Source organism: Acipenser ruthenus, chromosome 28, assembly GCF_902713425.1.
Source record: "Acipenser ruthenus chromosome 28, fAciRut3.2 maternal haplotype, whole genome shotgun sequence".
NCBI lineage: Eukaryota > Metazoa > Chordata > Actinopteri > Acipenseriformes > Acipenseridae > Acipenser > Acipenser ruthenus.
The window spans coordinates 3,407,438-3,431,908 of NC_081216.1; the positions used below are offsets into that span (position 1 = coordinate 3,407,438).

Here is a 24,471-nt window from a genome sequence, read left to right on the forward strand (position 1 = left end):
GCCATATTCCTGTAGGAAAAACAAACGAAAAAAGCAAACCAAGCTGAGTGGGTCTGCTTCTTTAAAAAAGTGCTTTCAATACAATTGCTGTCCATTTGCAGTACTGTGGTGTGCACTGCGTGTATCTCTGAATTCTGTACTTTCATTATTTCATTTTTTAGTAAGGGGGCTCTCGGATTTGAACCAGGGACTTATTGATCTCAATGTTTGTTTTCAAACACACTTTGACAAAGGCATGATGTTAAACACACCGAAATGTTGGGAAGTCGTCTCTCTGACCGAATTGAAACTTATTCAAAATCAATCTGACGTGAACCGTTTCAAAGTGCACCAAATCTTAATCCAACACTCAAGAACCCCAAACTGATCTCTTTTTTTTAGTTTTTTTTTTCTTTAATCAGTTTTGCTTTGCCGCATGGTTTCTATTACTGTAAGACAAAAGAGTTGACTTCACTGTGGAGGTGGCATGATCGCGTGCGTACGGACCGGGATGTTGACAGTGTGTGTTTATATGATCTTTATTTTTTATTTGGGGTCCAGGTTCATTATAGCAGAAGGTTCATTAGAATGAAGGGCGTTATAGCGAGGCTGTACTGTGCATGCTTAATGCTATTACTAAATTAATCAAACTCAAAATTACAGCTCCTTTAAACAGATAATCCCACTATGTGTTTTTATACAAAAATTCCCAATTTCCTTGGTGTATAAATTCATCAATTTTGGTGGCATTTATGTATGTGAATATAAAATTCCATCCTTCAAGAATCCAATATCCTAAACCATCTCAATCTTATATTACTTAAAAACAGAAACCAATAACATAAACCAAACTGTAGATTGATCAGAATCATATTCAGGATTACAGTAAATCATTCAAATTCCACATTATTTCCAAAAACTAATGTCCGGAGTAGGTGACAATATTATCCCATTATCAGGAATTAGTTCTTCTGTCAGTAACTAGTTCTTCAGCAGAACATCAGTTTCAATGGTCCTGTCGTCTCCGCCCAAGTCCTGGTATTTGAATTGCCATCAAAATTAGCCTGCAAAATATGAAGTATTAATTATTTTGATAACACCTGATTTCTCCTTGACTTTTTCTTGTTGTATTTATTTGTTCTTTTTTTCTCCCCTGGTCCTGGTAAGATGGAGCAGGAACAGCTGACCATACAGAACACTCTCAGACAGCGGGGCCATTGATGCAGTTTGTAACTTACCCTGACAGCACGATTCAAACGCTCTGCTGCTTTTTATGCAACAAATGCAAAAAAAAACAAGTGAACAAAGTTTTTAAAAAAGTTTTATATATATATATATATATATATAGTCGCTTACTTACTAACATTATGTTTTATAATTTATTTGAGAATTATTTACCAAATCCTTTAAAACTCCGTTTAAAAACCACATCTGTGTGGTTTTAGCGACACCTTGTGGCAAGATCGTGTATAACCCTGATTTAAATTCACTTCTACAGTGCAGTAAACACAAGGGTGAGACACAGCGACTGTGCATGAGGAGAGCGAAGGGGTTATTATTGTTCAGGGGTAGAGTGTTTGCCTGCAGCTCAAGAGGTCCATGGTTCAAATGGGGATGCCCTTTTAAGATAAAAAGTAAATAGCACAGTTTTGATGGATTCTGATAATGGTTCTCAAAAAAATTATAAAACATGTTAAAAAAAATAGTAACTAATTTATATCTGTCGGTATAAACATTGCATACATGATTAATTTACCGTTTTGTCTAGATATTATTGTTCAAATCAATTTTTGAGAATCTTTTATTGTATTGAGATGCACTTCAAAGAATGTTTTAAAAGGAAATAATAAGACACTGGGTTTGTGCCGGTGGGTAGCGCTGCTGCCTCACAGCTCCAGGGTCCTGGGTTTGGTCCTCAGGGGTCTGTCTGTGTGAGTCTGCATGTTCTCCCCGTGTTCGTGTGGGTTTTCTCCGGGTACTCTGGTTTCCTCCCACAGTCCAAAGACATGCTGGTTAGGTGGATTGGCGTCTCTTAATTGACTGGCATCCTGCCCTGTGCCCTGTGTCTGCCAGGTTAGTCTCCGGCTCACCACGACCCTCTATAGGATTAAATGGTTGTAGATAATGGATGGATTTTTGTAGTGCCCCTCAATAGACATGAGTTAGCAATTTCATCTTAATTTAAATTAGTTATTATTTGTTTTATAAATTTTATTTGCAACATCACTTCAGGGGGCATCAGGATATGAACCAGGGAACATCTTGAGCTATACCCCCTCACTCGCAGCCGCTGTCTCACCCTCGTGTTTACTGCACTGAAGTCAGTTTAAAACTGGGTTATACACAATCTTGCCACTAGGTGTCGCTAAAAACACCACAGATGGAGTTCCTGCATTGCCCCTCTTTCTGGGTTAGAAGATGTTGCATTTCCACCAAATCCAAACTATGAACATTTATTAGCTTATCACTTATAGAGTGTGCTAACATTTTAAATTACATCTGATTATAAATAAAATTAAATTAAAAATTAAAAATTAAAAAAAGGGTTCGAGGGGGCACCCGGATTTGAACCGGGGACCTCTTGATCTGCAGTCAAATGCTCTACCACTGAGCTATACCCCCAGACATTCAACATGCAACATCCAAACCGCTGTTGAAATTTAGCTTGAATCTTGAAGTAAGTAAACGTATGAGTGCGGAAAACTCCATATGCCGCAAGTTTGTTCTGGGATTTGATCATTAATCACTGTGGAGACAGATCCTGGACGCCTTACGGAATACAGTTCTTTCGGTTATATATATATATTTAAACGTCATCAGGGCTTAAAAAGGGGGCAGCTGTAATTCGCCTCTGGTACACTAGAGGGCGCGCCGCACTAAGTTAACAAGCCTCGGCGTTGAATCTGATCTTCCCAAAAACGAAACAACACAAAAAAACAACAAAACAACGACAAAGTCCTGAAATATTTTAAGTTAAGGTGTTTTTAAGCCTTCTTTAAAGATTTATCTAATAAACGAGCGTCCAAAAAAAAAAAAAAACTCCTTTTTGTCTAACCGAACCAAGGTTATTGCAGTTATAGTTTTTTTTATCTAATCGGAGTCCGAGCAGACGCCCTTCCAATCGAGTGAATCGAACTGGAACAGTGCACTACATTCTGTTACCATGACACCGCCCCTTTCCGCGCGCACTCACTGCCCTGCTGTAGCGCGCCCCCGCTCGCCCCCGCTCGCTTCTCTCTCCTATCGCCGGCCGTGCCCGCTCAGGCCCCGCCCCCGCCGCGCTCGCCCCCGCTCGCTTCTCTCTCCGGCCGTGCCCGCTCAGGCCCCGCCCCCGCCGCGCTGAGCTGTACTGTGTGAGCGCGCTTGTGCCTCCCCAGTCCTCCCAGTCAGGGATCGTGCGTTTGATCGGAGCGGCCGCGGCGAAAAACAACTAAAAACAAAAAGAAATATACGCACACCTTTTTTTTTTTTTTTTTTTTGCGTGTTTGTTTTTGTTTTTTGGGGTGAAGGGAAAGCCAAATAATACCGACAATATGAATCCGAGCTGCGGCAGGTGCGGAAAAATCGTCTATCCAACGGAGAAAGTGAACTGCCTGGACAAGGTAAATACCGTACACCCCTGCTCCGGGAAACGCAACCATTTTATGACTGTATTTAGCATGCAATGCATGCATGTATGTATGCATGTATGTATGTATGTGGATATTTGAGTGAGCGTGTGAATCTTATAGAAATTTGAGCTGAAACATTTTCTCGAGTCACCTAATTTATATAGATAGATACTAGATAGATAGATTATAATCCAGTAACTCGCATTGTAAATTATCGCTTTATTTGTAGTAGGAAGCTAGTTAGTCTGTCTCTGTCTGTCCGGGGGGGGGGGGGGGGGGAGACAAGTCAATAAAATACCAGGAACCATTTTGAGAACCAAAAAAAAAAAAGGTGTAGAAATATGCATTTTGATGGGGGAGTTTCCTGTCCTAGCAGATTAGCACAGCATCGCCACGCATTCTCACTGTCGATATAAATCCGAGCAGCGTGACTCGACAGGCATACGAGTGAAACGTCTTCAATATATATAAAACAACGCGAAGTCTATCCGTTATATACACCCACTTTGAAACCGAACATACCGAGACGGACTCTTACAGTGTTTAACACAGCAGTGCGGTCGTATGTTATTAATATTATAATATATTTATCAGACGAGCGTTGAAAAAAAAAAAAAAAATCTGATGTTTGTATCCGCCTCGCCTGTTTTTGATTATAACTCCAAATTTCTCTTAAGGTCGTCCCATTTCCGATCTTTCGAAATGAAATGGTCGGTTATTAATGGGGGGGGGGGGGGGCAGGATGTTTAAGTTTGCTTCTTAAAGAGACAGCGTCGCTTTTTCTCTCTCTTTTGAACCCATGAAACAACACGTTTCGGCTCGCTATGTACACGTCGCAGTGCCTGCGTGTTGTTGCGCACAGGGGCGTGTGCATATCCGTTTTTCAAAGCCGAATTTTTTAAATTCTTAGTAGCTGTTGATTTAAGCCGATTTGTATTCGATGCGCTGTGTCAGACTGCGTGGAAATGTACGCGTCGCTTGCCCGAGTGGCACAGCAAGCGGTCATGAGCGGTGTCACCGCTCTCTGTCTGTCTATCCCACGCTGGCTAGCCATGCTTTAGTGTTCATTTTAAAAGGTTTACCAAGGATGACTGTCGGAAACGGCATGGTAATTGGTCTTAAAATGAAAATCCAATTAACGCTAAATTAAGAGACACTCCTAATTGAGTTAGGGCGGTCTCCCGCGAGACGGGGGAGGGGGGGGCATGTTTTTGGGTGTTGGTGCTGTAAGGCGAGTGACCCCGAGGGATAATTAACTATGCATGCGAGAGAGTTTGTATAGATAAAGCCATTGATAGATATCTATATATAGAGATGCAGGAGTGGCAATAAGACTCCCATTGCAGAGCAGTTTGATTCATTTCTGGTTTCACTGAGTTTAATAAGATCATAGTGAAACTGCTGTGCAATAGGAGTCTGATTAGATTCCATGTGAAGAGACACTTTGAGGTATTGAAGGCCGCTGGTTTTATACCAGAGTTAAGCTAACAAACTGAGCGTCAGATCTTTAAACTTGGGGGGGGGGGGGGGGGGGGGGGGAAAGAAGCACAGCAAATAAAACTGGCCTTGTTGACTGTCCGGTTTGTTTTTGAGGCGGTTGTAGCAGCTGAGCGTTTGAAAGTTTTGATTTGACAGTGCTGGTGTGTCTGGCTCTCAGGCTGGGTTTTGCTTTCTGTCTGTGAGCTGCCTCACTTCCTGTTAAGCTGTCTCTCTCTCTCTCTCTCTCTCTCTCTCTCTCTCTCTCTCTCTCTCTCTCTCTCTCTCTCTCTCTCTCTCTCTCTCTCTCTCTCTCTCTCTCTCTCTCTCTCTCTCTCTCTCTCTCTCTCTCTCTCTGTTTCCTCTGTCTCCTCTTTCATTCTCTCTTTCTGTCTCCTCTCTTTCATTCTGTGTGTCTCCTCTCACTTTCTTTCATTCTCTCTGTCTGTCTCTTTCATTCTCTCTCTCTCTCTCTCTCTCTCTCTCTCTCTCTCTCTCATATTTCCAGGAAGCTGCATAAGAGCCCTGAAGTTGTGAATGTTGAGCTGTTACCCTGGTCTCCCCCCCTCCCCCTCCCCCTCTCCAGTCCCCTCTTTGCTGGCTCCGGGTTCCAGATTGCGCAGCATCAGGGAACAGCCTGTGTGCTGCAGCCCCTCCTGCCTGAGAGGAGGGAGGCCAGACAGCATGAATGAGGCAGTGTGCTGTCGATTCTGAGAGAGAGACACACACACAGACAGAGAGATGGGAGTGTCTGCCCGTGTCTGTGTGTCAGTCTATATATTTAAACAGGATTTTTTTTTTTTTTACGACAAAAATAACTTGAGGAAACGGACCCACGTAAGTGCTAAGAATATAAATCTATTCTATCAGATAGCTAGAAAGCAGAAGCAGCTGCTGTTGGCAGTTTTGTTTTCCATGGGTTGATACAGAAACACTGAAACAGACACACACACAAAACCGAACTCTACAAACAAACCGATCTGGTGGTCCAGTGGTTAAAAAAAGGGGGCCTGTTACCAGGAGGTTGCTGATTCAGCCGCTGCGTGTGACCCCGAGTCCCTTAACCTCCTTGTGCTCAGATGAGACGTAAAACAAACGAGCTCCTATAGGAAGTGACTCTGCAGCAGCAGTTGTGATGCAGCGTTCACCCCCTACTCTCTAAGTTGCTTTGGATAAAAGCATTTAGGCTGGATTCACTGTCCCTGCATGTGGAGTAGTGGTTAGGGCTCTGGACTCTTGACCGGAGGGTCGTGGATTCAATCTCTGGTGGGGTACACTGCTGCTATACCCTTGAGCAAGGTACTTTACCTAGATTGCTCCAGTAAAAATCCAACTGTATAAATGGGTAATTGTATGTAAAAATAATGAGTTAAAAATAATGTAATTGTATGTAAAAATAATGCGATATCTTATAACACTTGTAAGTCGCCCTGCTAAGAAATAAATAATAATAATATTAATCAGTAAAGCTGATTAAACATCGAATGCCCCAAAAGTTCGACTGAAATAAATTTATATAGGATAAACGTCGGTATCTTACCTAAAATAATCATTTAGAAATCCTCTCTAGTTGGTGTAGTTTTTATCCTGTCCCGTCTGTGTTCCGCTCTGATTGGCTGGGGGTCGCTGTCAGTCATCTCAGTGGTCTGTTTGTACTGTAGTTTCACCCTGTTCTGACATCGTTGACTGAAGCAGCGCTACAATGCTCTCATTCGCTTAAATGACTGTCAATCATCACGACCTGCACCGACTGTGCACTTTGCATATTTTTACTTGTAATTCTATGCTATAAAAGTCTGTGTATGCTGCGTTTTTTAATTTGTGTAGGATCTTTATCTAAGGTATATCTCTGCTGTAACCAAATGTTATTTCAGAAGGTTGGTAGCCATGGTTTTGTTGCATGTTGAATATGATAAAGGGGTTTCGCTAAATCAGATGTTTCTCAATGGCATAAAATTTCGCCCATTCTCTACTTGAGTGTGTCTTGGTGAACATAGCAAAAACCAGGAATGGATCAGACTGCTATGCAATGGGAGCTTTCTACGTCAATGTTTTTTAATGTAATTCCCCGCTGCTCCCTGCCTTGTCTCCTCTCAGTCCTGGCTGGCAGGCTTGCTCAGCTCTCTGAGCCCTCTCAGTGGCTGTATCTCACAGGGACGCTCTCCTCCTTGATCCATCCGCTGCAGTCAATTGCACAGCTTTTAAAATCCTGGGACTGAAGCGAGGGCGTGGCTGGCTGGCAGCCCTGCCTGCCTGGGTTCTTGTGTCGTTTCACATCAGCGTTTGTGATTTGATTGTTTTGAAGTTCTGGCCAGCACGCTGGACTCTCTCTCCCTCCATCTCTACCCCCTCCCCTCTCTGTGGTGTGTGCTCGCCCCCTCCTCCCTCCCCTCCTCCGTGCCAAGCCCCCTCTCGCTGTTCACTGCCCTCGTTCTCTCTCTCTCTCTCTCTCTCTGTTCACTGCCCTCATTCTCTCTCTCTCTCTGTTCACTGCCCTCGTTCTCTCTCTCTCTGTTCACTGCCCTCGTTCTCTCTCTCTGTTCACTGCCCTCGTTCTCTCTCTCTCTCTGTTCACTGCCCTCATTCTCTCTCTCTTTCTCTGCACCTCTGCGTTTGTGACCTCACCTCTCTCTCGCTGTGTCACTGCTGCAGCCCCTGAAATAACTCTGCGATCTGCACCCAGCTCAGCCCGCTCAGCCCCAGACACAGAAGAGTTTTTTTTCTTTTTTCACGAAGGGCAGAGAGTCGGGTGTGCCGTTACTGACTTTCTGAAACGTATTTTAATAAACATTCCAAGTTCTTTTTTATTTGTTGCTTTGAATAGCACAGCATATCATTTGATATTCATGTTGAAGTGCCTCTGGCTGTGCACACTCCTGTCTCCTCTGATTTTACCTTTGTTCCCCTCTCTTGTTTTGCAGTTCTGGCACAAAGCATGCTTCCACTGCGAGGTGTGTCACATGACTCTCAACATGAAGAACTACAAAGGCTATGAGAAGAAGCCCTACTGCAATGCGTGAGTGAATCTTCAGCTTTGTAAAAAAGTGCTCCTTCGTTAAATGATCATTTGCCTTATCGTGCTTCATACAAGCAAGCAGCCCGACAGGACCGTCGCAAGGACTTTAGGGTATTGCTGCATCCCTAACACACTTAGAACACTTTGCACAATTCCTGGCTGTTTCGCTCGGCCCCGCCCACACTGTCGAGTCGGCCCCACCCACACAGTTTCGATATGGTTTGTGGCAGTTTATTGCAGAACTAAAAATAGGGCTACCTGAGAGTGCAGCAGCAAGTCTGAAATAAAAACACCCCCCACCCCCCACGCACACTCACCAGACACCTCCCAGCTCTGCACAGCTCAGCACACCCAGTTCTATTTATACATTGTGTCATTTCCTGTAGGTTACCATGTTATTTAGTTTGAATATGCTTTAATTACCACCTCTATGTGCTTCACCATGCATTCGCTGGGCTCTATTACACTCTGCTGTGCTTTTAACGTGGGAGACTTTTATAAGGGTTAGTTTATCGTGGTTTTTTAATTTATTTTTTATCTGCTTTACCGTACCTCCCTGTGCTTTCACACACTGCTGTGGTTAGTCAGTGCATCAAAGCTGATGCTGTGTTTAATTGTGCAGCACAGACACACACACGCACGCACATCGTGCAGCACAGACACACACACGCACGCACATCGTGCAGCACAGACACACACACGCACGCACATCGTGCAGCACAGACACACACGCACGCACATCGTGCAGCACAGACACACACGCACGCACATCGTGCAGCACAGACACACACGCACGCACATCGTGCAGCACAGACACACACACGCACGCACATCGTGCAGCACAGACACACACACACACGCACATCGTGCAGCACACACACGCACGCACGCACATCGTGCAGCACAGACACGCACACACGCACATCGTGCAGCACAGACACACACACGCACGCACATCGTGCAGCACAGACACACACACGCACGCACATCGTGCAGCACAGACACACACGCACGCACATCGAGCAGCACAGACACACACACGCACGCACATCGTGCAGCACAGACACACGCACGCACGCACACACATCGTGCAGCACAGACACACACGCACGCACATCGTGCAGCACAGACACACACACGCACATCGTGCAGCACACACACGCACGCACATCGTGCAGCACACACACGCACGCACGCACATCGTGCAGCACAGACACACACGCACGCACATCGTGCAGCACACACACGCACGCACATCGTGCAGCACACACACGCACGCACATCGTGCAGCACACACACGCACGCACATCGTGCAGCACACACACGCACGCACATCGTGCAGCACACACACGCACGCACATCGTGCAGCACACACACGCACGCACATCGTGCAGCACAGACACACACACGCACGCACATCGTGCAGCACAGACACACGCACGCACATCGTGCAGCACAGACACACACACGCACATCGTGCAGCACAGACACACACGCACGCACATCGTGCAGCACAGACACACACGCACATCGTGCAGCACAGACACACACGCACGCACATCGTGCAGCACAGGCACACACACACGCACGCACATCGTGCAGCACAGACACACACACACGCACATCGTGCAGCACAGACACACGCACGCACATCGTGCAGCACAGACACACGCACGCACATCGTGCAGCACAGACACACACACACGCACATCGTGCAGCACAGACACACACACGCACATCGTGCAGCACAGACACACACACACGCACATCGTGCAGCACAGACACACACACACGCACATCGTGCAGCACAGACACACACACACGCACATCGTGCAGCACAGACACACACACACGCACATCGTGCAGCACAGACACACACACACGCACATCGTGCAGCACAGACACACACACACGCACATCGTGCAGCACAGACACACACACACGCACATCGTGCAGCACAGACACACACACACGCACATCGTGCAGCACAGACACACACACGCACATCGTGCAGCACAGACACACACACGCACATCGTGCAGCACAGACACACACACACGCACATTGTGCAGCACAGACACGCACGCACATCGTGCAGCACAGACACACACACACGCACATCGTGCAGCACAGACACACACACGCACATTGTGCAGCACAGCACAGAGACACACATCGTGCAGCACACAGGCAGACAGACACAGGCAGACAGACACATGCACATCGTGCAGCACACACAGATGTCTCTGTCCTGGAGAGCTGTGGTGCTGTTCCTAGCTTCACAGAAAGTTTGTTTCCTTCCACAGAACGATGTTCTGATGCAGCACGCTGCTGATTTGCATAGATCTGAGATAAAATACAAAGGAGTGTGTGTGTTCGTGGCTCTGTGTCTCTCGATGTGCCTCAGTTTACTGTCCGTCCCCTCAGCCCTATACAGTGGCTGCAGCTCAGTGTGCATGTCTGTCTGGGTGTGTCTGTGTCCTCCGTTTATTCTCAGCACACTCACTCCTATCCATTGTGGCTGCAGCTTTATTTTAAACACCATATATGTAATTAGGGAAGACTTCCCTAAAACCAAACTGTCTTTATTTAAGATATCCCACATTCCTGAACACAGCTCTGTGTATCTGAGCGTGTGTGTGTGTGTGTGTGAGCGCCTGTGTGTGTGTGAGCGCGCGTGTGTGAGTGCGTGTGTGTGTGTGTGTGTGTGTGTGTGTGTGTCTGTGTGTGAGTGCGCACGTGTGTGTTTTCGTTTATAGTGCTGATGGGTTCAAACCTACCTCATGAGCACACAAGCTATGTCCCTGAAACACTGTAAACAAGCATGATGGTGTGTGTGTGTGTGTGTGTGTGCTGAGCTTGTTACTGTAATTACTTACTTAATTAATCCATTCATTAAAGCTGTATAGTCCAGCAGTCACAGTGAGCAGGGTTAGCTGTATAGTCCAGCAGTCACAGTGAGCAGGGTTAGCTGTATAGTCCAGTCACAGTGAGCAGGGTTAGCTGTATAGTCCAGTCACAGTGAGCAGGGTTAGCTGTATAGTCCAGCAGTCACAGTGAGCAGGGTTAGCTGTATAGTCCAGTCACAGTGAGCAGGGTTAGCTGTATAGACCAGTCACAGTGAGCAGGGTTAGCTGTATAGTCCAGCAGTCACAGTGAGCAGGGTTAGCTGTATAGTCCAGCAGTCACAGTGAGCAGGGTTAGCTGTATAGTCCAGTCACAGTGAGCAGGGTTAGCTGTATAGTCCAGTCACAGTGAGCAGGGTTAGCTGTATAGTCCAGTCACAGTGAGCAGGGTTAGCTGTATAGTCCAGCAGTCACAGTGAGCAGGGTTAGCTGTATAGTCCAGCAGTCACAGTGAGCAGGGTTAGCTGTATAGTCCAGCAGTCACAGTGAGCAGGGTTAGCTGTATAGTCCAGTCACAGTGAGCAGGGTTAGCTGTATAGTCCAGTCACAGTGAGCAGGGTTAGCTGTATAGTCCAGCAGTCACAGTGAGCAGGGTTAGCTGTATAGTCCAGCAGTCACAGTGAGCAGGGTTAGCTGTATAGTCCAGTCACAGTGAGCAGGGTTAGCTGTATAGTCCAGTCACAGTGAGCAGGGTTAGCTGTATAGTCCAGTCACAGTGAGCAGGGTTAGCTGTATAGTCCAGCAGTCACAGTGAGCAGGGTTAGCTGTATAGTCCAGTCACAGTGAGCAGGGTTAGCTGTATAGTCCAGCAGTCACAGTGAGCAGGGTTAGCTGTATAGTCCAGCAGTCACAGTGAGCAGGGTTAGCTGTATAGTCCAGTCACAGTGAGCAGGGTTAGCTGTATAGTCCAGCAGTCACAGTGAGCAGGGTTAGCTGTATAGTCCAGCAGTCACAGTGAGCAGGGTTAGCTGTATAGTCCAGTCACAGTGAGCAGGGTTAGCTGTATAGTCCAGCAGTCACAGTGAGCAGGGTTAGCTGTATAGTCCAGCAGTCACAGTGAGCAGGGTTAGCTGTATAGTCCAGCAGTCACAGTGAGCAGGGTTAGCTGTATAGTCCAGCAGTCACAGTGAGCAGGGTTAGCTGTATAGTCCAGTCACAGTGAGCAGGGTTAGCTGTATAGTCCAGTCACAGTGAGCAGGGTTAGCTGTATAGTCCAGCAGTCACAGTGAGCAGGGTTAGCTGTATAGTCCAGCAGTCACAGTGAGCAGGGTTAGCTGTATAGTCCAGTCACAGTGAGCAGGGTTAGCTGTATAGTCCAGTCACAGTGAGCAGGGTTAGCTGTATAGTCCAGTCACAGTGAGCAGGGTTAGCTGTATAGTCCAGTCACAGTGAGCAGGGTTAGCTGTATAGTCCAGCAGTCACAGTGAGCAGGCTTAGCTGTATAGTCCAGTCACAGTGAGCAGGGTTAGCTGTATAGTCCAGCAGTCACAGTGAGCAGGGTTAGCTGTATAGTCCAGTCACAGTGAGCAGGGTTAGCTGTATAGTCCAGTCACAGTGAGCAGGGTTAGCTGTATAGTCCAGTCACAGTGAGCAGGGTTAGCTGTATAGTCCAGTCACAGTGAGCAGGGTTAGCTGTATAGTCCAGCAGTCACAGTGAGCAGGGTTAGCTGTATAGTCCAGTCACAGTGAGCAGGGTTAGCTGTATAGTCCAGTCACAGTGAGCAGGGTTAGCTGTATAGTCCAGCAGTCACAGTGAGCAGGGTTAGCTGTATAGTCCAGTCACAGTGAGCAGGGTTAGCTGTATAGTCCAGTCACAGTGAGCAGGGTTAGCTGTATAGTCCAGCAGTCACAGTGAGCAGGGTTAGCTGTATAGTCCAGTCACAGTGAGCAGGGTTAGCTGTATAGTCCAGTCACAGTGAGCAGGGTTAGCTGTATAGTCCAGTCACAGTGAGCAGGGTTAGCTGTATAGTCCAGTCACAGTGAGCAGGGTTAGCTGTATAGTCCAGTCACAGTGAGCAGGGTTAGCTGTATAGTCCAGCAGTCACAGTGAGCAGGGTTAGCTGTATAGTCCAGTCACAGTGAGCAGGGTTAGCTGTATAGTCCAGCAGTCACAGTGAGCAGGGTTAGCTGTATAGTCCAGCAGTCACAGTGAGCAGGGTTAGCTGTATAGTCCAGTCACAGTGAGCAGGGTTAGCTGTATAGTCCAGCAGTCACAGTGAGCAGGGTTAGCTGTATAGTCCAGTCACAGTGAGCAGGGTTAGCTGTATAGTCCAGTCACAGTGAGCAGGGTTAGCTGTATAGTCCAGCAGTCACAGTGAGCAGGGTTAGCTGTATAGTCCAGCAGTCACAGTGAGCAGGGTTAGCTGTATAGTCCAGCAGTCACAGTGAGCAGGGTTAGCTGTATAGTCCAGCAGTCACAGTGAGCAGGGTTAGCTGTATAGTCCTCATGGTCTTATCCTCTAACTGCAGTAACGATTAGTCATTCAGCCCTTCACCTCTCTCAAGCTGAACTGCATTGAGTTCACTGAGCAGTTTTATCAATGCAGAGTTCAGGAGCACACACTTCACACAGTCTGAATGTTGGTTTTGTGAGTGAGTTAAACTCCTAGATCATCTTCTTCAGTGACAGGAGTCTCCCTCTCTCTCCTCTCTCTCTCCTCTCTCTCCCTCTCTCTCCTCTCCTCTCTTGGTCCCCCAAACGCTTGCTTGTTTGACTCAGTTTCTTCTAACACTGATAGAGCCCAAAGGCTTGTCTGCTTGACTTAGTCTCTCCTTGGTAGTTGAGTGCAGCAGTGTGGAGTCTGTGGTTGATCTCTCCTCTGTGTGTGTGTGTCTCTCTCTCTCTATCTCCCTCCCTTTTAGCTTGTTGTGGTTGATCGCTCCTCTCCTCTCCTCTCGGTGTCTCTCTCTCCCTCCCTGTTAGCTCGTTGTGGTTGATCTCTCCTCTCCTCTCTGTGTGTGTCTCTCTCCCTGTTAGCTCATTGTGGTTGATCGCTCCTCTCCTCTCTGTGTGTGTCTCTCTCTCTCTGTTAGCTCATTGTGGTTGATCTCTCCTCTCTGTGTCTGTCTCTCCCTCCCTGTTAGCATGTTATGACTGATCGCTCCTCTCCTCTCTGTGTGTCTCTCTCTCCGTTAGCTCGTTGTGGTTGATCGCTCCTCTCTTCTGTCTCTCTCTCTCTCTCCCTCCCTGTTAGCTTGTTGTGGTTGATCTCTCCTCTCTGTGTCTCTCCCTCCGTTAGCTCGTTGTGGTTGATCGCTCCTCTCCTCTGTGTGTGTCTCTCTCTCCGTTAGCTTGTTGTGGTTGATCACTCCTCCTCTCCTCTCCTCTGTGTGTCTCTCTCTCCGTTTGCTCGTTGTGGTTGGTCGCTCCTCTCTGTCTCTCTCTCCCTCCCTGTTAGCTTGTTGTGGTTGATCTCTCCTCTCTGTGTCTCTCCCTTCCTGTTAGCTCGTTGTGGTTGATTGCTCCTCTCTCTCTCTCCCTGTTAGCTCGTTGTGGTTGATCTCTCCTCTCTCTCTCCCTGCTTGTTTTCAGACACTACCCCAAGACGTCCTTCACCACAGTGGCCGACACTCCGGAGAACCTGCGACTGAAACAGCAGAGCGAGATGCAGAGCCAGGTACAGCAGCACACAGTGGCTGCGCTAGGCATAAGCAGACTAAGCCAGTGCTTAGGGCTCCACGCTGTTCAAGGGGCACCCCCCTCCCACCCCCAATTCAGGGGGATTTGGTTATTAATTTTTTAACCAGAACTTTGAATTTTGTAGTTATTTAAAAATAGGCTTTTTTTTGGATGAAATCGATTGAAAACACAACTTTAGTAACAGAATGGTCTAAGCTGGCACTGCGTGAAACCTCAGATGTAGCCCTGGCTGAGGACAAGTTTATTTCTGAAAAACGTTTGCTAGGATGGCAGGGTCTTCACAGGGCAGGACCGCAGATGCACAGGGTGCAGGGTTTTCTGGCAGAGCTGTGAAGCCACAGATCAGAACGCAGTTGATGTTCCGAGTTGATAGCACTGCCACAGTGAGAGAATGGACCTTCTGTCAATTTCAACGCCACGTTTTAAAATAACGCCTGGGCCGTCAGACTTTGTAGGCAGGCACAGCAACTGTTCTGATAATACAGTAATTACTGTAATTAAAATATCTAGTTTTACACATCGATCTCAGTGTGAATCTTCCCATTGAGTTTTTTCATGTGCTTTTCTGTTGGCTGTGAGTAAACATCTCCAGTTGCTTGACTATTCATACATTAAAATCATGACAATTACATACCCAGACATCACCTGTGTCTTGATGTCTTCTTAATCTTGTCTCAAGATGTCTAAAGACGTGTCTCGATCTCTGGGTGTGTGTTTCATTGCATTGACAACGGAGGTCTGTGTGTAACTGGTGGGTCTGTGGATAACAACTGAACTGGGTGTGTTCAGCCTGTTTGATAGCCTGTCTATTCATGTTGCAAATGTAAGCAAGCAGGATACAGAAAGCAAGTTAGACGTGTCTTTAAATAGGAATCCTCTCCTGTTTGCATGCGAGTAATACATAGTTTTATTCAGTTGTTTCCCAATGTCTGATTTACGCTTCGTAAATCACTGTGTTGCTGTATGAGCTAAATTCATTTCACAATTAACAGGTTTATCAATGTTTTAATGAAGAATCAGCTATATTATTATTATTATTATTATTATTATTATTATTATTATTATTATTATTATTTATTTCTTAGCAGACGCCCTTATCCAGGGCGACTTCCAATTGTTACAAGATATGACATTATTTTTACATACAATTACCCATTTATACAGTTGGGTTTTTACTGGAGCAATCTAGGTAAAGTACCTTGCTCAAGGGTACAGCAGCAGTGTCCCCCACCTGGGATTGAACCCACGACCCTCCGGTCAAGAGTCCAGAGCCCTAACCACTACTCCACACTGCTGCCCACTGTGTGTATACACAACTATATACACAACTACACACACACACGCTGAAACAGCACAGCGAGCTGCAGAGCCAGGTACAGAAACACAACTATACACACTTGTGAAAATCACTCTCCCTCCCTCTCTGTAGAGATTATTGAATTGTGGTTTGTCACACTTGAGAATTATTGTATTTCTCGTTCTTATTGTATGACTTATATTGTAACACTTGAATGTATTTGTATTTGCTTGCGATTGTAAGTCGCCCTGGATAAGGGCGTCTGCTAAGAAATAAATAATAATAATAATAATAATAATAATAACATACACACACACACACACACATACATACCCCCTCGCTGATAAATGGCTGCAGACTCCCAGACATTAAACCAGCATCCCATAGAGATCTCCTCCTGGCAGGCTAGTGGTTGGTGTGATGCTGTGCTTCACATTGAGCAGGGGCTGGGCTGGAGTCTCGCTGTGAGCAGATAGAGACATGGAGAATTCAGCAGCCAGGGCGTGTCTGCAGGATCTGGGAGTTCCATTAACTGGAATGATCTATCGAAGGAGAGGGAGAAGGAGCATTAACTGCTCCCCACCCCTACAGGAAATGTTTCTGCTCTCTCTGACCTGATCACAATCTGCACCGGACGACAATTACACAAAACACTCGTCACACCCCAGAAACATGCAATGCGATTACACAAGAACACAGGCACACACACGCACAGCAGTGTGAATAGAATATATATTTGTAGTGTCTGATTAATGTTGCCAACAACCCTACAGCACACAACCTAATTTTGTAATTTAGGGAACTTCCGGGCTGTGCTTTGGCTGTGTGTGTGTGTGGCTGTGGCTGCGGGTTTGACTGCCTTCCCGCTGAGAATGAGACAGAGACAGGTCCTTATAAGGAGGTGTGTGTCTCGTGTGTGCGCGCCGGAGAGCGAGAGATGGAGGTATCACAGGCTGTGGTTTCAGTAGCTGGCAGGAAGGTGAGCGAGATCCAGAGCTGATCTCCACGTGACTCGCGCAAGCCGGCCGGGCCATCACTAACCACACACACACACACACACACACACAGACAGACGCGCACACACGCTGTGATACACACACACACACACAGAGACACAGACACAGACGCGCACACACGCTGTGATACACACACACACACACACTGTGATACACACACACACAGACACAGACGCGCACACACGCTGTGATACACACACACACACTGTGATACACACACTCACTCATTCACTCACACCCACACACACTGTGATACATACACACACACAGACGCGCACACACACAGATACGCACGCACACTGTGATACACACACACTGATACACACACACACACAAACAGACGCGCACACTCACACACACACACTGTGATACACATACTCACTCACTCACTCTCACACACACTGTGATACACACAGACGCACACACACTGTTATTATTTATTTCTTGGCAGATACCCTTATCCAGGGCGACTTACAATTGACTCTTTGTTCCCTGTAGTGACTCTCTGTTCCCTGTAGTGACTCTTTGTTCTCTATAGTGACTCTGTTCTCTGTAGTGACTGTGTTCTCTGTAGTGACTGTTCTCTATTGGTTCTCTGTATTGACTGTTCTCTGTAGTGACTGTTCTCTATTGGTTCTCTGTAGTGACTCTGTTCTCTATAGTGACTCTCTGTTCTCTGTAGTGACTCTCTGTTCTCTGTAGTGACTCTTTGTTCTCTGTAGTGACTCTGTTCTCTATTGGTTCTCTGTATTGACTGTTCTCTGTAGTGACTGTTCTCTATTGGTTCTCTGTAGTGACTCTTTGTTCTCTATAGTGACTCTTTGTTCTCTGTAGTGACTGTGTTCTCTGTAGTGACTGTGTTCTCTGTAGTGACTCTCTGTTCTCTATTGGTACTCTCTAGTGACTCTCTGTTCTCTATTGGTTCTCTGTATTGACTGTTCTCTGTAGTGACTGTTCTCTATTGGTTCTCTGTAGTGACTCTGTTCTCTGTAGTGACTCTCTGTTCTCTGTAGTGACTCTGTTCTCTGTAGTGACTCTTTGTTCTCTGTAGTGACTCTGTTCTCTATTGGTTCTCTGTATTGACTGTTCTCTGTAGTGACTGTTCTCTATTGGTTCTCTGTAGTGACTCTTTGTTCTCTATAGTGACTCTTTGTTCTCTGTAGTGACTGTGTTCTCTGTAGTGACTGTGTTCTCTGTAGTGACTCTCTGTTCTCTATTGGTACTCTCTAGTGACTCTCTGTTCTCTATTGGTTCTCTGTATTGACTGTTCTCTGTAGTGACTGTTCTCTATTGGTTCTCTGTAGTGACTCTTTGTTCTCTGTAGTGACTCTCTGTTCTCTGTAGTGACTCTGTTCTCTATTGTACTCTCTAGTGACTCTCTGTTCTCTAGTGACTCTTTGTTCTCTAGTGACTGTTCTCTGTAGTGACCTCTCTGTTCTCTGTAGTGACTCTGTTCTCTGTAGTGACTCTGTTCTCTGTAGTGACTCTGTTCTCTGTAGTGACTCTGTTCTCTGTAGTGACTCTCTGTTCTCTGTAGTGACTCTCTGTTCTCTGTAGTGACTCTCTGTGCTGACTCGGTTCTCTGTTTCAGGTGCGCTACAAGGAGGAGTTTGAGAAGAACAAGGGGAAGGGCTTCAGTGTGGTGTCAGACACTCCAGAGCTGCAGAGAATCAGGAAGACACAGGACCAGATCAGCAACGTGCGTCCCCCTAATCAATAACCCGTAACGAATAACCAATAACCACCTTTGCTCTCCTCCCCTCCCTCGCCTCTCCTCAGTCAGTCTGTGTTAAGCTGGTTAATTGCAGTGGCTGTGTGGTAATTGATGCCTGCCTGATTAGTGCTTTCACAAGCACAGTGTAAACACAGTCATCAAAGCCAGACTCCCAGCCCAGCCAGTCAGGAATCATGCAGCACGCACACAGACACACACTAACACTGACACAGACACACACTCTGACACGCGCACACACACTAACACAACCACACACACATACTAACACAGAATAGGGGTGTTTCCAGCACTGCAGATGACTCTTATCTTGATGGTTTCCTCAGTGCTGTTAGCCACTCGTCTTGCAGAATCACATGACTGTGGTGAGAGCCGAGGGATTGAACTGAACATTGTGCAGCATTGCAGATATCTGACACATACAGAGACACACATACAAGGACACAGACACACAGATACAGGGACACAGAGACAAACACACACTCTCAGGCTCAGAAAAAGGGAATATGGAATCTCTCTCTCCCTCTCACTTCTCCTTATCCCTCCCTCTTCTCTTCATCTCCCTGTCTGTGTGGTGTGTGTGTGTCTGTGGCTCTCTCTCGTGTAACTGTTTGTGTCTGTGTCTCTGAGTGCGGTGGTGAAAGAGTTAACCAACGCTGCATTCTCAGTTACCTCAGTGGGGTCACGTGACAGGCGGTGACCTCATTTCCTCTTTGCTTCTACTTCCAAAAACGGCCACAGACTCCTTGAGAGCTCCTGGTCTGGGGCTGGGGATCTGCTGCCACCTGCTGGACACAGGTGGGAAGTGAGTCACCAGTCAGATTTCAATCGTCATCTGATTTAGTTTTCAGTAAAATATTCCATCCCTCAAAAGCACCACGACTCTGAAAGATCCAAAGGAAAACTGGTGCATGAATGCAGTCTGAAATAAATAACTCCACACATTCTACTGTCTTATCTTTAGAGGGATGGAAATAAGACTCCCATTGCATAGCGGTTTGATCCATTCCTGGTTTTAGTAAGATACACCCAAGCTTGTTCCCTAGACACACTGCGTCTAATCAAGCTGGTAGTAAAACCTGGAGTGGCTGAAACTGTTGTGCAACAGGAGTCTTATTACATTCCTGTAATTGTTTCGTGAGTGTGTGTTCACCAGTGTGTGACACTCTGCCCCCCCCCCCCCCCCACAGATCAAGTACCACGAAGACTTTGAGAAGAGCCGGATGGGAGGGCCGCTGGAGGGGGGGGAGGAGAGGAGGAACTCAGAGGATGGCGCCGTCTTCAGGAGACCCCAGGAACCGCAGCACCCTCCTCAGCCCAGCACTCCGGGTAACGGGCGGGGTTTGGAAACTCTTGTTGTGAAACCAAATATTTAGTTTGCAGAACAAAACGTTTATCACTGTCGTGGAGAGGCAGGATCGCTACAGACCGCTTTCCTGTGCGCAGTATCTTGGTTTGGGGGATCTATATATCTCTCTTAATTTGTTTTCAGTTTGGGGACAGTGTTTGATATTGTTCCTTTGTCTCTCTCCGTCTGTCTCTCTCAGCCTATCAGCAGAGCCCCCAGTCCTACAGCTTCACCCAGCCAGCTGCTGCCCCTGCCCCCACTCCCGCCCCAGCCCCGGCCCCGGCCCGTGCTGCAGCTCCCTCCAGTGGGGTAAGTACCTGCACTCTGCATGCGGCACACTCCCCCATCTCTGTCTCTCAAGTTCAAATACTTTATTGGCATGACAAGTTGAACAAGTGTTGCCAAAGATACCATGCATTAGGATGAAGTGGGTCTCTATCTCTCACGGTGGTTGATGCTCTCTCTCTTGCTCGCTCTCTCTCTTTCTCTTGCTCTCGCGCTCGCTCTTTCGCTCGCTCCCTCTTTCTCTCTCTCAGGTGCGCTATCGCGCGGTCTATGACTACAGCGCCGCTGATGAAGACGAGATCTCGTTCCTGGACGGGGACGTCATCCTGAATGTGCAGGTGATCGACGACGGCTGGATGTATGGCACAGTGGAGCGCACAGGAGACACGGGCATGCTACCCGCCAACTACGTGGAAACCATGTGACCTGGGACCATGTGACATGGGGGGGGGGGGGGGGACCATGTGATCTGGGAGAGGGGAGGAGAGAAAGGAGAGGGATCATGTGAACCCCTCACCCTCCCTCCACCCCTTACCATGGGGGTTCACTTTCATCATTCCAGTTCAGTTTAACATTCCAAACATTAATCTCAGTATGAAAAATGATGATGTAAGTTTAGAGAAATTACACAAGACACCGGAAATGTGTGATTATTAATGGTGGATGTTATAATTATTATTGTTATTATTATTATTCATGATTATAATGATGTTGTGATTTGTTTTTATTAACTGTTTTTTTCCCCCATATTTTCTTTTTATTATTAGTTTTGGGGCGGGGAGGGGGGGGGGATTTTAGCTTTTTTTTCATGATTAACAAAAAAAAATTGCTTTTTATAATTTATATATAACAAGCAAGGCCTTTTACCCAGGATTCCTGTAAATATGTGTATATACAGTCTCCCTCATGGAGAACTGATGAGTCCTTGTTTTAGTATTCTCAGCCCAGCTGATAAATACAGATTTAAACACCCTTTTTAGATAGATTGTACTTGCAGGGGTGACACACTCCCTGAATGCACAGGGTTTGTTTCATTGTCGATCATTTAGGGGTACCCTGCTATCTGTATATCTCTGTACTTACCTGCTCTGTGTTTTACAGTGAATTGAGATCTGAGCCTGAAACCAAAGCACTAATGGTGGAGCTGCACTTGCACCTCAGAAACTCTAGGGGTCGCCAGAAACAATAGGTGTTGCTTCAATGACATTTCTTTTGTGTTTTAAAAGCGCAGTCAATTATGCAAATGTACCACCCCTCAGGAACCCTGGGTAAAAAGGTTTCATTTTCTGCGATTTCAATGCTGCACTGTGACCTTAAAAAAAAAAAAAAAAAAAAAAAAAGATAAAACATTTATTTTCATCTATAGAAATCAAACCGTACGGGGGTGGGGGGGGGATTATATATATAAATAAAAAAATATGATAATAAAAAAATCTTGAAAAATATATAAATAAATAAAATGCAAAATGTCGTAGGTAGAATCTTAAAGAAAAAACAAAAGTATTTCACATTTGAAGGGGAATGGAAGCGTGCTTATGTCCTCTGTGGGTCCTCGTCCCCCTGTCTGTCTCCAGTCTGGGAGAATGGACAGCAGGACCGATGCAGTAGTGTTTTGGGGTCTCTCCACAGGGACTCCTTGCTCAGAACATTCCAAGTCTATTCCAGCCGGAAGTGGAGTGGAGAGAGACGCGCGCGCACTCGCTGGGCTTGGCGTGCGAGACTTGGGCACACTCGGTGCTAGGTAATGATCCAGCTCTACCACTTTAAAAACAGTTAGAGGCCAGGTCATCACAAAGAGGCGGCAGATGCTAATTCGAGATCTGAAACTCGACAGCCCCTCTCTCCCCCGTTCTCTCCCTGGTTCTTCACCTCATTCCCACACAGATGAAGTGTTTCTCGGCTTGCTCTGCTCCCACGCTCCCCCCAGCTGTTCAGGGGCTGCTCCGAGTGCTTGCACCCTGGACCCCCACACAGACCCTGCTGGGGATCAGTGGGGTCCATCCACCCAGTAAAGACATTCGGAGAAGTGAAGCTTGGGGAAGATCAGGTTTAGAAACTTAACACGAGTTAGACTAGTGAAGTAGATGGCGTTTACAAACCGTGACTTAAAAGTAATTTGTGTGTGTGTAATATACCTATGCGCACATGCATGCAGGAACTGGAAATATCACAGCTATGGTGCTGGTAATGACAGCGCTGTAGAGCTGAGAGTGCAGTGTGTTTAGACTAGCGCTCATTATTATTAAGGTGCTGGTAATGACAGCAGGGTCTTCGGGTGGAATTTAAAGCACAAAGATATTTGTTTCAAGCGAAGTGTTGCTGCTGCTGCTGCTTTACCTGCCAGTGCATTTCAAAGCTGGTCAGAGCGCCCCCTAGTGTGTCAGTCAGGAACAGACGAGCGATCACCACACAGTGAGCTGACTGCGAACCAACCAGCGTCTTTTTAAATAAATACAAAATAAATAAGTAAATGAGTCCGGTAGCAACAGAGCAGTCGATATCACGTTTCACTTGTGTTAATAATAATAATAGTAATAATACAAATTTGTCTTTTTTTTACTTTCTCAGTATATTTTGATACAAATAAAAAGAACGAAAGTATTCGTCTGCCTTTTCTGTTGTCAATGTTTTTTTTTTTTGGGTGAATTCCAACATTTACTTTTACATTCCTATCATTTTTTCTTTTTTACTATGATTATAATTAGAATTGTTGTTGTTATTATTATCATTATTACTGTATTATTATTATTATTAAACTCTAGACATGTACTGATTCGTCTCATCAGACTCAATAAAATTGTCATTTTTACCCAGAAACCCGACTCTGCTGTTTGTGTGTTTGATCTCATCAGATTGGCTGCTTGGGTCTATTTTAATAATTTAGACCATGGCGCATCTAAGTTACGCCGCCTCATAACCCAGATCAGAGTGACTAGAACCAGTATAACGTACTGGAAACAGCCTGTGTGCAGGTTTATTATCAGTACGGATTCTACTACCAGCCCATCAGAGCTCGTCTGGTTCCGAGCAGCTGATTGATCTCAGAACTTTGTCAAGTCGGGTCTTAAAGGATCCCAGCGATTCAGTAAGAACCCCCCACGAGACTAAAGCAAGAGCGTAACATCAGGGCTGGAGAAAGAAACGGTTCTAGTGTATTGGCCCTGAAGTTGCAGTGTGGCTATAGTGGTTAGAACTGAGGAGGGACTGGGAGGGAGGCAGTGTGGCTCTAGTGGTTAGAGCTGAGGAGGGAGGCAGTGTGGCTCTAGTGGTTAGAGCTGAGGAGGGACTGGGAGGGAGGCAGTGTGGCTCTAGTGGTTAGAGCTGAGGAGGGACTGGGAGGGAGGCAGTGTGGCTCTAGTGGTTAGAGCTGAGGAGGGACTGGGAGGGAGGCAGTGCGGCTCTAGTGGTTAGAGCTGAGGAGGGACTGGGAGGGAGGCAGTGCGGCTCTAGTGGTTAGAGCTGAGGAGGGACTGGGAGGGAGGCAGTGCGGCTCTAGTGGCTAGAGCTGAGGAGGGAGGCAGTGTGGCTCTAGTGGTTAGAGCTGAGGAGGGACTGGGAGGGAGGCAGTGTGGCTCTAGTGGTTAGAGCTGAGGAGGGACTGGGAGGGAGGCAGTGTGGCTCTAGTGGTTAGAGCAGAGGGACTGGGAGGGAGGCAGTGTGGCTCTAGTGGTTAGAGCTGAGGAGGGAGTGGGAGGGAGGCAGTGTGGCTCTAGTGGTTAGAGCAGAGGGACTGAGAGGGAGTCAGTGTGGCTGTAGTGGTTAGAGCTGAGGAGGGACTGGGAGGGAGGCAGTGTGGCTCTAGTGGTTAGAGCTGAGGAGGGACTGGGAGGGAGGCAGTGTGGCTCTAGTGGTTAGAGCTGAGGAGGGACTGGGAGGGAGGCAGGCAGTGTGGCTCTAGTGGTTAGAGCTGAGGAGGGAGTGGGAGGGAGGCAGTGCGGCTCTAGTGGCTAGAGCTGAGGAGGGACTGGGAGGGAGGCAGTGCGGCTCTAGTGGTTAGAGCTGAGGAGGGACTGGGAGGGAGGCAGTGCGGCTCTAGTGGTTAGAGCTGAGGAGGGACTGGGAGGGAGGCAGTGTGGCTCTAGTGGTTAGAGCTGAGGAGGGACTGGGAGGGAGGCAGTGCGGCTCTAGTGGTTAGAGCTGAGGAGGGACTGGGAGGGAGGCAGTG

The 24,471-nt window shown here is 46.9% G+C and overlaps 1 protein-coding gene and 1 non-coding gene across 2 annotated transcripts; one reads left to right on the plus strand and one right to left on the minus strand.

The window, feature by feature from the left end:
* Nucleotides 1-2,529: 2,529 nt before the first annotated feature.
* trnac-gca (transfer RNA cysteine (anticodon GCA)) lies at nucleotides 2,530-2,601 on the minus strand. The gene has a single exon. It is a non-coding gene; the product is annotated as a tRNA-Cys (tRNA).
* Nucleotides 2,602-3,330: 729 nt separating this feature from the next.
* LOC117435104 (LIM and SH3 domain protein 1-like) lies at nucleotides 3,331-23,123 on the plus strand. The gene is made up of 7 exons (XM_034058052.3): nucleotides 3,331-3,581; nucleotides 7,988-8,082; nucleotides 14,521-14,605; nucleotides 18,533-18,640; nucleotides 19,864-20,002; nucleotides 20,221-20,330; nucleotides 20,558-23,123. Exons 1-7 carry the CDS (start codon nucleotides 3,513-3,515, stop codon nucleotides 20,729-20,731), a joined length of 780 nt encoding a protein of 259 aa, XP_033913943.2. The 5' UTR covers nucleotides 3,331-3,512; the 3' UTR covers nucleotides 20,732-23,123.
* The last annotated feature ends 1,348 nt before the right edge of the window (nucleotides 23,124-24,471 follow it).

Coding starts and splice junctions, on each gene's coding strand:
- LOC117435104 (XM_034058052.3), top strand. CDS start 3,513: ATGAATCCGAGCTGCGGCAGGTGCGGAAAAATCGTCTATCCAACGGAG. Junction 3,582..7,987: donor AAGTGAACTGCCTGGACAAG/GTAAATACCGTA, acceptor CTTGTTTTGCAG/TTCTGGCACAAAGCATGCTT. Junction 8,083..14,520: donor AAGAAGCCCTACTGCAATGC/GTGAGTGAATCT, acceptor GCTTGTTTTCAG/ACACTACCCCAAGACGTCCT.